Here is a 15,294-nt window from a genome sequence, read left to right as displayed (position 1 = left end):
TCCTCTTCTTTCATTGGTAAAATTTTATTGTTACTGTGGTTGTTATATGCATGCCAAATTTAGAAGAACTATAAGCAATTCTGGATAGTGAATCCAGTTGAATGTCATAGATATGGCTTCTATGTAATTCCTTTTAGGGTCAATTTCTTAATACCCTCAGGGCTCAGTATATTGCATAAATTGCTACATGCCCCTTGGGTTTAAATAGATATTGTCATACCTCCTAGAATCATACTTGAAGAACTTGGGACACAGGATTGGATTGGAGAACTTAAAAACTATTACTCGAATGACCAGGATTGGTAACTTGGACGCGTGTTGTAAATTTTGACATGTATACAAATAAATAGGTACAGATACACTTATGTACATAAATATATTGTGGCTATTTTATAAATTCTGCCATTTAGATTTAGATATAATGAAAATTAGTATTCTCTCTTATATGTTTTCAGTTATATTTATTTATTTTGAATGTAGATTTTTTTTTTTTTGATGAATTATTTTGAATGTAGATTAAGAATGTAGTCTTACACCCATCTCCCTTGGTGAAACTTGAGCCCATAACCTCACACTGGAAACTACCCAAGTGGGCATTGCCTAAGGCCTAATTCATGTTATGGTTTTTTATTTTTATTTTTATTTTTTTGTTTTCATACCTCATTGAGCCAAAGACCTAATCCACGTAATCTGAAGGACTGAAATACCATCATTGAATTTAAACTATGACTTTTATGTAAAGTGAACTTATGTGCCACTCTTTGACTGTGGGTTTGGACAATCAATGTGGGACTCACCTGAATAAACATGCATCCTTATAGTGTTCACTATTTTATTGTAGGTGTTTTAGGTGATCTTTAACCTGAGTGTATTGATTGAGTGGCTCATTGCGAAAGACTTATTACATCATCTTATGATTGGAGTTAACTGATGGAAGTGCAATGCAGGGATATGAGCATAAATCAGGTTGAGGTTCTAGGTGGCTGTGGTATCTAGGACCCTGGAGTGTATGGGTACTTATGGTATACTTAGGGACATTTGATAATTAATCCCAGGTTGAGGTTCTTGGTGGCTGTAGTATTTAGGACCCAGGAGTTGTGTGGGTACTTACGGTATGCTTAAGGGGCATTGGATAATTAATCCTTCTTATTCCTGTTGTAATGATTTTCAGCTTTCTTACTCCACTGTTGGCTCTGTTTCTTTTTACTTCATAAATGGGATATGTTCTTATATGTTGACTTTTGACTTTTATACCAGATATTTTCCAAGAAGCTGGTCTTCCACTATGGTTGCGCCCATATGAAGTCCTTGTCACCTCCTCATACACTGCCCTTATAGAAACAATTCCTGATACTGTATGCTTCTCTCTCTCTCTCTCTCTCTCTCTCTTCAGCATTCTTCTTCTTTTTCCCTTTCTGGAATACTGGCAGCCATCCTTTTGAGAGGCTGCAGAGAATGTACTGTATGTGATAGAAAGGTTGGATTTAGCGATTTCTGGTTGCACACAGAGCTTTTTTTTTGGCTTGAGAAAGGTGGATTTTATTGCAAAGCCCGAGTGCAAAAAACAACACAGAGTAAACTTAGAAAGGAGTCTCGGTTATTGCACCGTTATCGTATACAAGTAACATTAGTTGCTGTATCTGCATATGTACATCTTTAACCACAATTATATACATTTGATGGGTGTTTGTTGTAGTATATGCCATTTGCTGTAGTACACTGTTTTTGTTATTATTTTGTTACCCAATCAGACCTAACTTTTGAGATTGGGCTGCTAGGTTTAGTTTAGGATTTAAAGAAAAAAAAAGAAAAACCATTCTTCTAGAAAAAATATCCTAAAAAAACTATTCTCGAAACAGATCCTATCAGTTGCATTTTTGTCATGTTGATGGTTGAAATGGATTAAGGATAACCAACTAGACATAATAACTCAATTTGATTGCTAACAGGTTCCCACTACTACACCATTTCCTAGTTTATTTGAGGAACTTTAAGCTTTTTACATGCATAGCATGAAAGCACCAATACTGGCTTAGCCTAGAAGGTGGATAAGTGGTTAGATTGTGTACTCAATATGTTCCTCCCCCAATTCTTATAAGGTAGATAGGTGGTTAGATTGTGAGCTCAGTATGTTCCTCCCGCAATTCATGTATGTTTCATTGCAGGCTTCACTTCATGCCATTAAAAGTAGGTTTCCCAACATTAGCAGTTTGCGAGACTTTTTTGTTGCCAAGTATGTGGAGAACTCTCCAACATTTAAGCTTGTGCAGGTATGATTACTTCTAATAGTAAAGTTATTTAGCAGATTAACAGTTCTGTGCTTCCTTATTCTTAACACATCTACGTTTTTTCCTTGCACATTTGCTGTTATTTAATACTTGTGTTATTGAAGTAGTTGGCCTTGCCATTGATATGGAGTGTGGACTTAAAAACCTTGGGATGGCAAAAAATGCAGCAGTTTATTTCAGTTCTTTTCTTTATTTATTAGTTCAAATTTATTATTTTGTTTTTGGATTGATATGCTAGTTCAATTAAAAAAGAAAAAATAATAGTGGAGAAAAATGGAGCAACAATAAAGAGCACTTAGGTGGGAGACATCCATTAAAATTGGAATGATACAGAAGATAAACATGGCCTATGCAACAAGCCCAAGGGCTAAAAGATTATGAAGGGAAGAAAGGTCAAAGTTAATTAAAAAGTTTAAACTATGAGAATATTTTTTTTTGAAATGTTGAAAATTTTATTTCAAAGAAAGAGAAGAAACATCAAGGGAGACCTCCCCTAACAACAAGAGATTGAGGGGGGGGGGGGGGGGGGGGGGGGGGAGGCCTAATTTTGCACATAAATCAGCAACCGAATTGGTTGATCTAGATACATGAGACCAAGTACAAGAAAATTTGGATACAATGTCCAAAATATCAAGAAAAATCTGCTAGTGATGTTATGGGGGGAAGGATGAAGTGAAACACCATTCGATGATGACCTTGGAGTATCCCTTCACGATAAGGGGACCACTGAAGCGGTCCTGAAAAATACACAAGCCGTAAAGGAGACCGGAGAGCTCAGCAGTGGTGGAGTCAGCAATTCCGAGACGGTCAGAGTAAGAGAGTATGGCAGTGCCGCCCAGATAAAAACTCACCCCACCAAAACCAGCCAAACCTGGGTTCCCAGAGGCACTATCATCAAAGTTTAGCTTATAATATCCTGAGGGAGGAGGCTCCCAAACAGCAACTCGGCGGGGGGCAGACATCTGAGCAATAATCTTCCAATTGGTGTGGACTGGGGCACAAGAGAGGCAGGCAAAATCTTTTCGCGTGCGGATCTAGGTAGATATGAGCCTTATGGCAGTGAAGGAAATATCAATAGCAAAGCGGAAAGCACAGTCAAACCGTTTGGAGTTTCTTTCCTTCTAGAGGCACCAAGGGACGAAAGCAATGTAGGCAGCCAGCAGAAACTTGCCCAGGCTGGGAAGGCGGGTCCTAGAAGAGAAATGACACATGGTAGTCAGGTCAAGTGGGATGCAGAAGCTGAGGACCATGTTGTCAATCATGTAAGTCCAGACCTTCCAGGTGAAGCCACAGTGGAGGAGGAGGTGACTCACAGTTTCAACCGCTATCCCACAGAGGGAGCAAAGAGGATCGGGAGTTGTGTTGCCACACCTAATAAAGTTGTCTACAGTGAGGATCTTGTTGCGGCAGGCACTCCAAAGAAAAAAACTTCACCTTGGTGGGGCTGAGAGGCGCCAAGCAAAAGCAACTGGATGTGGGGCGGGTGGCCGGGTCCATCCCATAAGATGACAATAGGCCGAGGAGACTGAGAATCACCCACTGTCATTAGGGAGCCAAATCATCCGTTAGCTGTCTGAGGGTGAACCATAACACTACCGAGACTATCAATCAAGCCACAAACGGAAATAGCTTCCTCATCAGTAAGGCCACGTCTAAGGTAGAGATTCTATGATCTATTCCGCCAAGCGTCAGAGACAGATAAGTTGCGGTTGGTGGTGAGTTGAAGCAGTGGTGGGTAAGACGAGACAAGAGAGCCATCACCTGACCACCAATCCGTCCAGAAATGTAGACTGGAGCCATCTCCAACAAAGAACCGAATGGCAGTGTGGAAAGAGGAGAACAAATGAAACGGGCCTTCCAGATGGGGGAGAGATGACGACAATTGCCGTCAATGATCCATATATCTCCAAGATGCCGAAGCTTGAAGGTAACCATTGGTTTCCACGAAGCCTCCGAGGAAGAGTTGAGCTTCCAAAACCACTGGAGCAATACAGTATGCCCCATTTCCTTGGTGCGTCTGATCCCGAGCACACCCAAAGATTTTGGCTTACACACTTCATCCCAACTAACAAGGTGATTGTGAAACTCATTTCTAGTTCCACGCCACTAGAAAAAGTCTCTTGATCATGTCAATGCGTTGGCTAATAGAGGCGGGGCAAACCAAGAAAGAGAGGAAGTAGTTGGGAATACCCGCAAGGCATGAGTTTAAGATGATTAATTTACCAGCCTTGGAGAGCATCCTACCCTTCGAAGTGGAGAGGCGTCACTCAAGCCGCTACCGGAGCCCAAAGACTCATCCGTGGTCTGCTGTCAGTAAGAGGAAGACCCAGGTAGTATGTGGGAGCAATCGCAATTGAACATTGTTGATTTTCTGGACTCCATGGATTTAGCTCATGGAGAAAAAGAGAAAGGGACTTGTTGGGAGAAAACCAGAGGAAGAAGAGGTTATGGACTTGTGTCCTAACCCTTCCCCTAAAGCTCAATTTATAGATTAATCAAACTACTGTATTACAATAATACCCCTGAACTTAGGGTTTAGTGTTTTAACCCTGGAAATTTAACCTAATTACATCGATGCCATTTCTATGAGATGACTCTTTATTTACCATACTGGCATCATTGTATGGGCTTGTGGGTTTTCTCCTTGATCTATGGGCCTTGAGCCCATATTCCACATCTCTTGGATGTGTGGGCCTTCCTTGGTTTTATGGGCTTGGGCCCATCTTCCAACACACTTGGATATGTGGGCCTTCCTTGGTCGTGTGGGCTTGAGCTCTATCTTCCAACACTCCCCCTCAAACTGGGGGTGAGAGAACAGCATGAATTCCCAGCTTGCTACAAATGATGTATAAAATCTTTTTATTTATTTATAATGTGACACATCTTCCAACACTCCCCTTCACGCTGGTGCTCTTGTTCATGAGGCCCAACTGGCATAAGAAAAGTGAGAGTAAAATCACTTCAAGTCGTATGACATATGCCACTCTTTGATGATATGTTGGGTACACACTCTAAGAAGCTTTAATAGCGTGGCTGATTATATCACTAAAAAGTGGGGTTGCTAACAATTCCTTGTTGTCGGAACTGCTCTTCCTTATTGACTAAGTTAATGTTTTCCTCTGCATTTTTTCCTTTTCCTACTTTTGGGCTGCATGCATTGTATAAGTAGCACTCTCCCTAGGGAGCTCTTTTGATCAAATGCACATTGGATATTCAAAATCATTGTCCATTACCTGGCACTTTACAACAACCAAAGGACAAGAAAATGATTTGATTCTAGAGAAGGGTGATCCTCCGTTCATTGTAGGATAAAGAAGGGAAAAATTGTGAACAGTCAACTAATTGTGCCTCCCTCTTTGTTTTTAGTTTTTCGTCCCTAGTATTTTTGAAAGCAAAAAATGGAATCACAATAAGAAGAAATATTTTGGGGAAAGAGTCAGGATTCTTGTTAGAAGATGTAATTTCTATTTACTTGGGTTTCTAGGAAAGTAATTTCTTACAGTATCTTATTTCCAAAGGTGTAAAGGATGTGGGGACATTAATGTCTTTTTTATCATTGTTTTTTGTTATAATTAGGAGATAAGAGTTTTGTGCATGGTGGCAAAGAAAACAAGATAAACAAACAACCAACCAGCTGCAGTGTTGTTGTGCAGCAGTAGCAGATTGTAATGGAGCAGTAAAAAGAAACATCAAACTGAAAGACACAACCAGGTTAGATGTCCATATAACAGAAGCGGAAAAGATACAAATAGGGTCAAGTGAATGAATCTAAGCCTCTCCTAATTCAACATGAATATTTTTCTCCAGTTCTCTTTCTTCTCCCATGTTCTCTCTTCTCCTATACACGTTCATGAATTTTCACTTGGTATCAAAGTAGGTAGATCTTGACATGGAGAAGGAAAAGACAAGTTTTTCTCTCTTCTACTCGTCATTGTTTTGCCTGGCCTATGTTGAAGCTTTCCGTTCAAAGACAAGTTTTTATTTATTTTTATGTTTTTAATCTCGGTTCGGATAAGCTATATGCCCTCCTTGTTGGTCTGTGCATACAAGTGCTACAGAAGATTGCTGTTTTGACAGTTCGCAGTCATCTATGCTGGAAGTGTATGCATGGTCTTATTTGCTTCCTGAATTATGTGTTTGTATCTGGTTGTGCAGTTATGGAGTTATGCTCTGAGTGTTTACAGCTATCCAAGTTATTGTGTTATTTTGGTCTGTCTTGCGGTGCACTTGTGTCTCTTGCATGAGTGTAAATGTTCTGGTCTGTCTTGCGGAAAATTCACTTGACCCTGTTTTTATCTTTTCTGCTTCTGTTATATGGACATCTAACCCGGTTGTGTCTTTCAGTTTGATGTTTCCTTTTACTGCTCCATTACAATCTGCTACTGCACACAACAACACTGCAGCTGGTTGGTTGTTTGTTTATCTTGTTTTCTTTGCCATCATGCAAATTTAGGTTGAGTTTGTTTGTCTACCTTTGTCTTTTTCAATTGTTGGAAGCCACTTGGTACAGTTAATAATGGTATAGAGGTTTAGCCTTTTATACTTGAAGGCCGGTTCGGCTTTGTTGGAAGTCCTTTGTTGCTTGTTGTTTTATCAGCATAAGGATTGTGCACTCCAATTCTTTGAAACAGCAGCAGAGTTGTGTTTTATGAGGAGAATTTAAGTCGGTGTGCTGTTGAAGATGGGCATTCCTTCTTGTTTATGCCTGCAACCAATCGTTGCTCCCACCTCTGCATCCTTTTTTTCCCCCCTGAATTGTTCTTTGGGATTCTGGATATGTCTTTGGCTCGTCTGTCATGTTGCTGCGTAACTTGAATGTGATTTCTCTACATATTGAAAGATGAGAACGAAATGGCATAGTATGCTGTAGATGGTTCGGAATATTTGCATCACTCCAGAAGTCAAGAGTTTGCAAACAAATAGAGCAGCAGGAGTCACCATGATTCTTTTGACTCTGCATATAGAAAGTGGACTCACAATAAGAAATATGGGTAAGCTGCTGGAGATTAAAGTACTGTTAAGAATATGCCATCTTCAGAAAGAATGTGTTAGAGTAGGTTGTGTTGGGTTGGTTGGTCTTGATGATGTGACTATCGTTCCTCTGTCCCTGGGGATAGGGAAGAGGGTGATGCCCTGGAATCTTCAGAAATTGATGATCTTGCAAGTACTGTTTCATGGCTTGCAAGGTTGTGAGTGAATATAGAACTCGTGGACCAATTGGTGATCTGGTTATTCTCCCATTGCAGATTGGGTATGAGACTCTTTTCCCAAGTTAATTACTGTTTTGATAAGGCAGCTTTCTAAGTTATGTGGGTGTTTTTTATATCGAAGTAGTTATTGGGAGTTTCTATGTTGAATCCACCGTGAAGTTGTATTCCTGTTTATGGTGGCTGTTACTCTCTTTGCTGCATGAGTCTATGTTATGGGCATCCTGTGCCACTATGGGATTATGGGATCCTGGGTTATGTACCTATGTCTTCCGCTCCTAACAGGCCAGTCTTTTGGGTAGTATTGGCTAGGTGCATAACATTTGGTATCAGAGCTTCATCCCTCCGTCGCGCATTCGAATCCCGGTGGCAACGACCCAATGCGCAGAGGCTAGATTTAAATACAGGTAGGGTCGGGGGAAACACCAGGTAACGGAACCCGGGTCGGGCCTGTGTTGCTGTGACGTCGAGTGAGCCGCCGGGGCCGTCGGCTCGCGAAGGGGGGGTGTGATGTTATGGGCATCCTGTGCCACTGTGGGATTATGGGATCCTGGGTTATGTACCTATGTCTTCCGCTCCTGACAGGCCGGTCTTTTGGGTAGTATTGGCTAGGTGCATAACAGTCTACTTCTTGCTGCCTTCTAAGAGTGCTGCTGATGTTTCTTCCAGATTGTATTTCTGGTTTTCTATAGGCTTCATTGGTGTCAAAATTCCTTTGTTCACACCCATAGGATGGTTTATGTTAGGAATTAGATGCCCTAATTCCAAACTAACGAGAGTAATAATAATAAACGTAGAATAAGGAAAAAGCAAACACGAGAATACAAACAAGATTTATACAGGTTTGCCTTGAGGTAAGATTACGTCCTGTCTTCCGCCACTACAGTAATCCACTATGAGGATGCAATAGTTTACAAGAGGAATCGCACACTTACAAGTGTTTTATCTAACCTCTCTCAGCCGCAACTGATGATCTTACCCCAAGTGATAAAACCCTAACAATGGCGCCCTTGAATATAAAGAGAAAATTAGGGCAACCGGATTACAAGTGTGAAATCTCCATACTATCGCAATCAATATATTGTGGATCTGGCGCCCTCGGGAGGGGGTTCCCGCCCTCCTTCCAACCCCCATGACGATCTTACCGCGAAGGTCGATCCGCGTACCGACTTAGCGTAAGGTGTTAATTAGGCTCCACAACTTAACAGTCATGTGTGGATGTGTCTAGGGGAAGAGGCAACATCTAAGTTTATATTCAAGGGTAGGTTGTGAAATTTCAAATAGTATTTCTTCAATTGGTTATATTTTTCATCACTTTGTCGCGATGCTTATAGACTCACTATTTGACGGAAGAGGAGTGCCCAAATCCAACTTGAGTTGAATCAAGTTATGTTGGTTTGCATCCTTGAAAGTGGGTGAAAGTGGTGCTACCCTTAAAAGTGGGTAGCGTGGTGACTCGTAACTCTTCTTTGACCTAAGGGTGCTGGTGTTTGGGTCTTGTCGACTGGCTAGGAGTGATGTTTGCTCTCTTATATTAGTTTTGGGCAAGTTGAATCTTTTGGTATCATTGATCCCCAACATGAGGGAGAGAAGTAGAAAGAGTACAACAAAAGAGGTGTTTGGAAGAGCCTATAATGAGGAGCTCCAAGTGGTGGTGAGTATTGTTTTTCATTGGAGTGTTGACTGGTGTCAACCTTTCAAAGGATGTCCAAGTAAGAGAGAGATTGCAAGCTGAAGAATTTGTAGCCAAAGGTATTGAAGACAAAGGAAGTTTGAAGATTGAAGATGGTGAAAAATTTTATTTGCAAGTTGAAGTGAAGACTTAAAAAGGAGTAGACCTTAGGAGATTGATGACTTAAGAGAACTTTTTTTCTATCCTTTATATTTTGTTTTTATTATGATATGCTATGTAACATGTTGAAGTTGTAAACTCCAGCTTGAGGGGAGTATAAGATGTAATTTTGATTTACTTAGGTTTATAGGAAAGTAATTTCTTACAGAATCTTATTTCCAATGGTCTAAAAGGACTACGAACATCCGTCTTTTTTATCATTATTTTATGTTGTAAATAGGGGAGAAGAGGGAACCTTAAATCTAATCCTCTTCTCATTCAATGTAAATCTTTTTCTCCAGCTCTGTATCTTCTCCTTCATTCTTTCTTCTCCTATATATTTTCATTTTCACAGTTCTGATGCAGAGTATGTAAAGAGAACAACTGATGAAAAGTGGGGTTTGCGATGGTGAAAAGAAAAAGGAAAGCAATCAAACCGAGTGGCCTGGATTGCTGTCCAAAGGAAAAAATAAAGGTGAAAGAACCCTAGGCAAGGGGATATTTTGGGTTTAAGGGAAGAGATGAAGATGTGATGGATCAAGTGGATGAAGTAACCCAACAAAAGAAAGACCAGCCACAATAATGGTTTTGGTTGGATTCAAACTTTGGAGAAGTTTGAGATCCAAAAAACTTGAATGATTTACACTGGAAAACTTCTTCAAGAACGTGATAAACCCTCGAAAACATTTTATTTCTCATCTTAAAATAATAGATCCCCTTTCTGACATCCTAGAGAGGTTTATATAGGGTTATATAGCAAAAAGCTCCAAAGTTTGATCCTAATTTGGATTTGTGTATCTTAAAACTCTTTAAAAAGGAAGCTAAATTTTACTAAAATAAAACTACTCCTAAGGCTACATGTGTTGGTTAAAATATCACACCCATGCACATTATGAGATGCCAAATTAAGTAAGCTAATTAACAAGAAAGCTTCCCTTAATTTGTCTCTTGATGAGAAAGTGATTTTCTTTTTTGTTTGTATTTTTTGGAGAATTTAGAGAAGTTAGAGCTACAAGTGACCCTCCTTGCCTCTTAACTTTTGTCAAACTTTTTGTGGATGTTCTAGAGAGATTCCTTGGTGTTTGAGGAAAGCAATTATAATTTGGAAGTAATATATTGTTTCATCTTAGCAAATGCTGATGTTCTTGAACCCTTTTTAGAGAGCTGGTATGCTGAATCTTCAGGCATTGGCTTCTTCTGATCACTTTCTTCAAATTTTTTAAAGTATAAGAAGGAACTCTGTTATGTATTCTGCATCCGATTCATGAGTTTTTCTCTCAGTTTCTTGTCTCTTGTTTATTCTAGAAGCTTGTGTTATAAGCAGTCTGAAGTGTGCTTGAAAATGTTATTCGTCTTGTGTGAGTCAACATACTTTCTTCCAAAATCTTGTTCATTATTTTGGATAATGCCAGCAACTCTTTATCTTAGGAGTGGGGTCCTCATAGATTCTATCCTTCAGTTCATACTTTAGTTGTTTGACCATTGTAGCATGGAGATAGTTCTGTTGTCAAAGCATATGGTCTAATTGTCTGCCCTTGATAAGAGTCAACATAATCAAGGGGTCTGGAATAGGTTGGCCCTGTTTTACCCTTTGATTGGCATTCCTTGGACGCTGGTTTGGTGGTTTTCTTAGTGTACAGAAGTTGACTTTGAGAATCGTATCAACCCATAATTTCCAATAACCTGGACCACATTTTTTGTGAGGTTGATGAGTGTCATTTCTCCTTCCAACCTTTGAGGCATGTAATTTTCTTTGTATAATTTGAAGGTCCCATCTTATTTGAACTTAGTTATTTCAAGTTAATCATCAGTTCTTCCTGTTGCCAAGTAATCTAAAACCCTGTTTTTTGACAAGATGGTCAAATAGAATATCATTAGCTTCAGAAGTGAATATGGACTTCTAAGTCATTCCTTTTTTTGTTTTTGTTTTTGTTTCTAGATGCAAATTAATCTTGTTCTAGTCAACTTGAACCCACCAGTTCAATCTTTTAGTGCATTTAGCAGTTAATTTGGCTTCAAATTGCTTGGGTATATGTGGGATTTGGAAAACCAAGCTTGCAATGAAAAGAAAGGAAAGACAAAAATGTATTCAGGAACCCTAGATTTGCAGAAATGTTTTTGTAATGTGCAGTAGCAGTTCCTTATTTGCTTTTCTTCTCATTCCTTATTGCCTGAAAAAACACCTTTAAATATTTTTTTGTTTCTTTTAGCAAGTTGCTCAGTAAACATTCTTATTTGGTTTTATTCTCTATTCGTAGGGCTTGTAGAAGCATTTGGAAGTAATTCTTGTTTTTTTTAGCAAGTTGCTCTTGTTGGTTGCTTTACTGTTTAAGCTAATGATATGGTTCAACGAGGTCAACTGATTTTGTTATTACAGAGAAATTTTGTTGAAAGTATGGCTGGATATTCCATTGTTTGCTACCTTCTACAGGTAAGCTAATGTTTCTCTTTTAGCTTCTGCTTAGTTGTACCATGAGTACATTCAATGCTTTCTTTTTCAATTTTCTTTTTTTATTGTTTTTATTTTTTTATCTTTTGGTCTTTTTTTATTATTTATGCCAACCTCCTTTACATGTTCTTATGCACTTCTTTTAAGAAAAAAAAATCGACACACTGTGTCACTGATACTTGTGACTTATCAGGCTACACATATGAGTTTTAAGATCAATATTGTGGATTGGGCCTTTGGCTCAATGGCCACACGGGGGTTTCTAGTATGATGTATCGGGTTTAAGTTTCACTATGGTATGAGGTGCTACTTTTTAAAAACAAGCCAATATTGGATTGACTGTACACAACAGCTTTGTGTACCCAGTATGGCTCCTGAAATAGAAATGGTAGACCTTGTTGCCAACGTTTTTCATCATTAACATGTTAGTCCTTGTCCTGCCTGAAATTGCCATTTTAGGATTATTATGCTAGATTTTTTTGTATTTTTAATGTCTCCTTGTGGCACGTGCATGACAATTTGGGTTGTGCATACCTGCATATTAACTTTTTTCTAGGATTTGTGGGTTGCAAGTTGGTTACTTTTTTTTTACTGGTTTTTGTGGTTGTTGGTGTAGATAAAGGATCGACATAATGGAAATTTATTGATGGATGAAGAAGGGCATATCATTCATATTGATTTTGGGTTTATGCTTTCAAATTCGCCAGGAGGTGTAAATTTTGAAAGTGCTCCATTTAAACTAACTCGTGAGCTTCTTGAGGTCAGATACCATCTTTCCATATGTTGTTTCATTTCAATGTTTACTACATATTTTTTGGGGATTCAGGTTTCAATGGCTGACCCTTGCTAATATTACATGTCAGGTGATGGATTCTGATGCAGAGGGTGTTCCAAGCGAGTTTTTTGACTATTTTAAAGTATTAAATTTTTACCATGTTATCACGCAAATGATAAGCTTTCTCATGGTTTAAACTATAAAATTTGTTGCTGAATGTACATTTTGTTTTCTTTAAATGTTCATCTCAGGTCTTATGCATACAAGGCTTTCTAACCTGCCGTAAACATGCTGAACGTATCATACTTCTGGTTGAAATGCTGCAGGTAATGTTTATTGTTCTTTTAAAATCAATAATAACTTTGCGCAATCTTAAGCTGTGGTATACTTCCAAGTACAACCACAAATTTGCTGTTTTTCTAAATGTGTCCTATATTTAAGATCTTTGGGCAGATATTGGCTTGCCATTAGTATGCTACTATAGCAAACTTACAGACAAGTGAGCCTCCCTCTCGGAGAGTGTTGATTTCTAAGGCCTTCACATAAACACTATGAGATCTCAAGGTAATGAGAGAAGAGAAGGAGAGGAGAAGAGGAGAGAAGACCTCATGGGGGAGAGAAAAAGAGAGGAGAAATGATGAATTCCAAGAGGTGAATGAGGCTCAAGAGGCTAGAGCTTGATGCTCTTCCCTATGCCCAGTGGACTATATTTATAGTTGTAGAGAGATGTTTACAATATCTATATCGTCCTTAGGGCTATACCTCTTAAGAGAAAAAAGACTTAATAGGATACCGGCTTGTATAATTACAAAGTCAAGGCACCTTTTATTGAAGAATTTTCCTATTTACCATAATGCCACCCTATATATGTGGGTGTTTTTAATACTCCCCCTCAAGCTAGTGTTTTAACTTCACTTTGCAAATAATCTTGGTTAAGAAACTGTGCGTTTGAAAAAAAATTCTGATCTTGTGTAGCTTGAAAAAGAAAATCTAATTGTCTTGCTTTCATTCATCTTGTTCTTGTTCACATCTTGCTTGTAGTTTTCATCTTTTTCTCATCTATTTTTCTCTTAATTAGATATTCTAGTCACATAAAATTTGATTACCTCAACACGTGTAATTGTTCATTGTTGGTTACCTCTTTCTTGTATTTCTTCTTCTACTTCTACCACGCAAGCAGGGGATCTCTTTGTTCTTTACCAAGAGACTCAGCTTGCACAAAATAATGGTCAAAGATGAAAAATCATCCCTAGCCTGATGACAAAAACTCCAACTTCAGTCTGAAATGGCCGCTCAAATTTAAAGGCGGTCTGGCTCATTTTAGGGCAATGAAGTGAGTGTACTCACTTTTTAAGGGTGGCTCAAAATACCACTTGGGAATATCACTTAGAAAAAAAACGAATTGAATTAAGTTGGTTGTTGTGCGTGTTCTTGATCTTTGTAGGTAGTGGGTCTATAAGCATTACTTTGAAGTGATTTTAAAAAACACAAATTGAATAACATACTTTGAGGAATTAAGGATGTGAATAAAAATATAGTAATTCTCATACTTTAAAAGAAGTGAGGTACACAATGCAGTTCTTCATACTTCCAAGTAAGAAGGAAGCTTGTAGACCAATAGATGGATAAAAAGTTACCAAGTTTGACTCAAGAGGGAGATAAAAATAATAATTCCTCTATGAACATGATCATTGAGGAAACTTAAAAAAACTTAATAAGAAAGTTTTAAGATGAACATACTGATGAAAACTTTCTAAAAACAAACTTCTCATATAAGACAATTACTTTTTATTTGGAAAGAAAATATTCAAGAGAAAAATTCTGCAATAAGGGAGATTTAGGATAATCATATTTGGAATTTAGAATGAGGAAACAAGACTTTCTAGTTAAAAAATTTCAGACTTTGTAAAAAATGTAAACTAAACTCATATAGGGAAAAACTTCTCTTAAGGAAACTAATGTAATATGAGAATAAAAAAAGAAAACTCTTTAAGAAAGTAAAGATACTCAAGTTGGTAAAATCTTAACTTGAGTTTGAAAGCAAATAGGAAACTTAACCAAGATTAGCAACTCAAAAAGGGAAGAAAAAATCGGTTTAAATTCGGATTTTTCGCATGCAACAGGCTACCAACATGACCTTTGATTCTTCTAATGTGGATATCTCTCTCTAGAAAGATCAGATTGGGAAATGGTTTATTGGGATAGAAAATAGACTCATAGAGTTTTCTTTTGAGATAAAATTTTCTATATAAATTCTGAGTCATGTTAGACAAACCGTCAAGAAGTTGAGGCTTTCTGTTGCTACTCAAAACTTTTTTGTTGCTTCAGATATCGATTTCTCTCTTTAGAAAACTCTTATCGCAAAAATTCTTTTTGCATTGAAAACTAGATTAAAAAATCTTTCCGATAATATATAATTTATTTTATGAAAATTATTGTAAGAGTGCGAAATCCAATGAAAAACATGAATTGGGAAAAAAGAAGATTAAAGGGAGAAACAAGAAACTCCTCTTTTATTCTTTTTCTTTTTCTTCTTTTTCTCCCTTTCTTCTCCATCTTCTTCTTCTTTTCCTTGTCAAATTTTTACCTACTTTGATATCATGTCAATTTCTAGGGCCTTCACATAAACACAATGAGATCTCAAGGAAAGGAGAGAGAGAGAGAGGGCGAATTCCAAGAGGGGAATGAGGCTCAAGAGGCTAGAACTTGATGCTCTTCCCTATGTCCATTGAGTTGTATTTATG

The 15,294-nt window shown here is 38.2% G+C and overlaps 1 protein-coding gene across 6 annotated transcripts in view; it reads left to right on the top strand.

Moving 5' to 3' along the window:
• LOC137949965 (phosphatidylinositol 4-kinase beta 1-like) overlaps positions 1 to 15,294 on the top strand; it is a 31,540-nt gene that overhangs the window by 14,472 nt on the left and 1,774 nt on the right. For 5 of the 6 annotated variants that reach the window (XR_011111912.1, XM_068796252.1, XM_068796254.1 and 2 more), the window contains exons 10-15: positions 1,258 to 1,355; positions 2,166 to 2,270; positions 11,704 to 11,757; positions 12,392 to 12,535; positions 12,639 to 12,692; positions 12,802 to 12,876. Coding sequence is in view for 5 of the 6 variants with exons in the window: in XM_068796252.1 (XP_068652353.1) it covers positions 1,258 to 1,355; positions 2,166 to 2,270; positions 11,704 to 11,757; positions 12,392 to 12,535; positions 12,639 to 12,692; positions 12,802 to 12,876 (530 nt within the window). In the remaining variant the exon portion in view is untranslated. Of the gene's footprint in view, positions 1 to 1,257; positions 1,356 to 2,165; positions 2,271 to 11,703; positions 11,758 to 12,391; positions 12,536 to 12,638; positions 12,693 to 12,801; positions 12,877 to 15,294 lie in introns of those variants that run through there. The other variant, XM_068796255.1, reaches the window with a different exon arrangement.

This window comes from Aristolochia californica, unplaced genomic scaffold (assembly GCF_029961685.1).
Source record: "Aristolochia californica isolate CCGP_79_NKW_82.1479 unplaced genomic scaffold, dmAriCali1.0.hap1 SCAF_14, whole genome shotgun sequence".
NCBI lineage: Eukaryota > Viridiplantae > Streptophyta > Magnoliopsida > Piperales > Aristolochiaceae > Aristolochia > Aristolochia californica.
The sequence above is the reverse complement of the archived record's forward strand: the minus strand, read 5'-3'. Positions and strand labels throughout refer to the sequence as shown.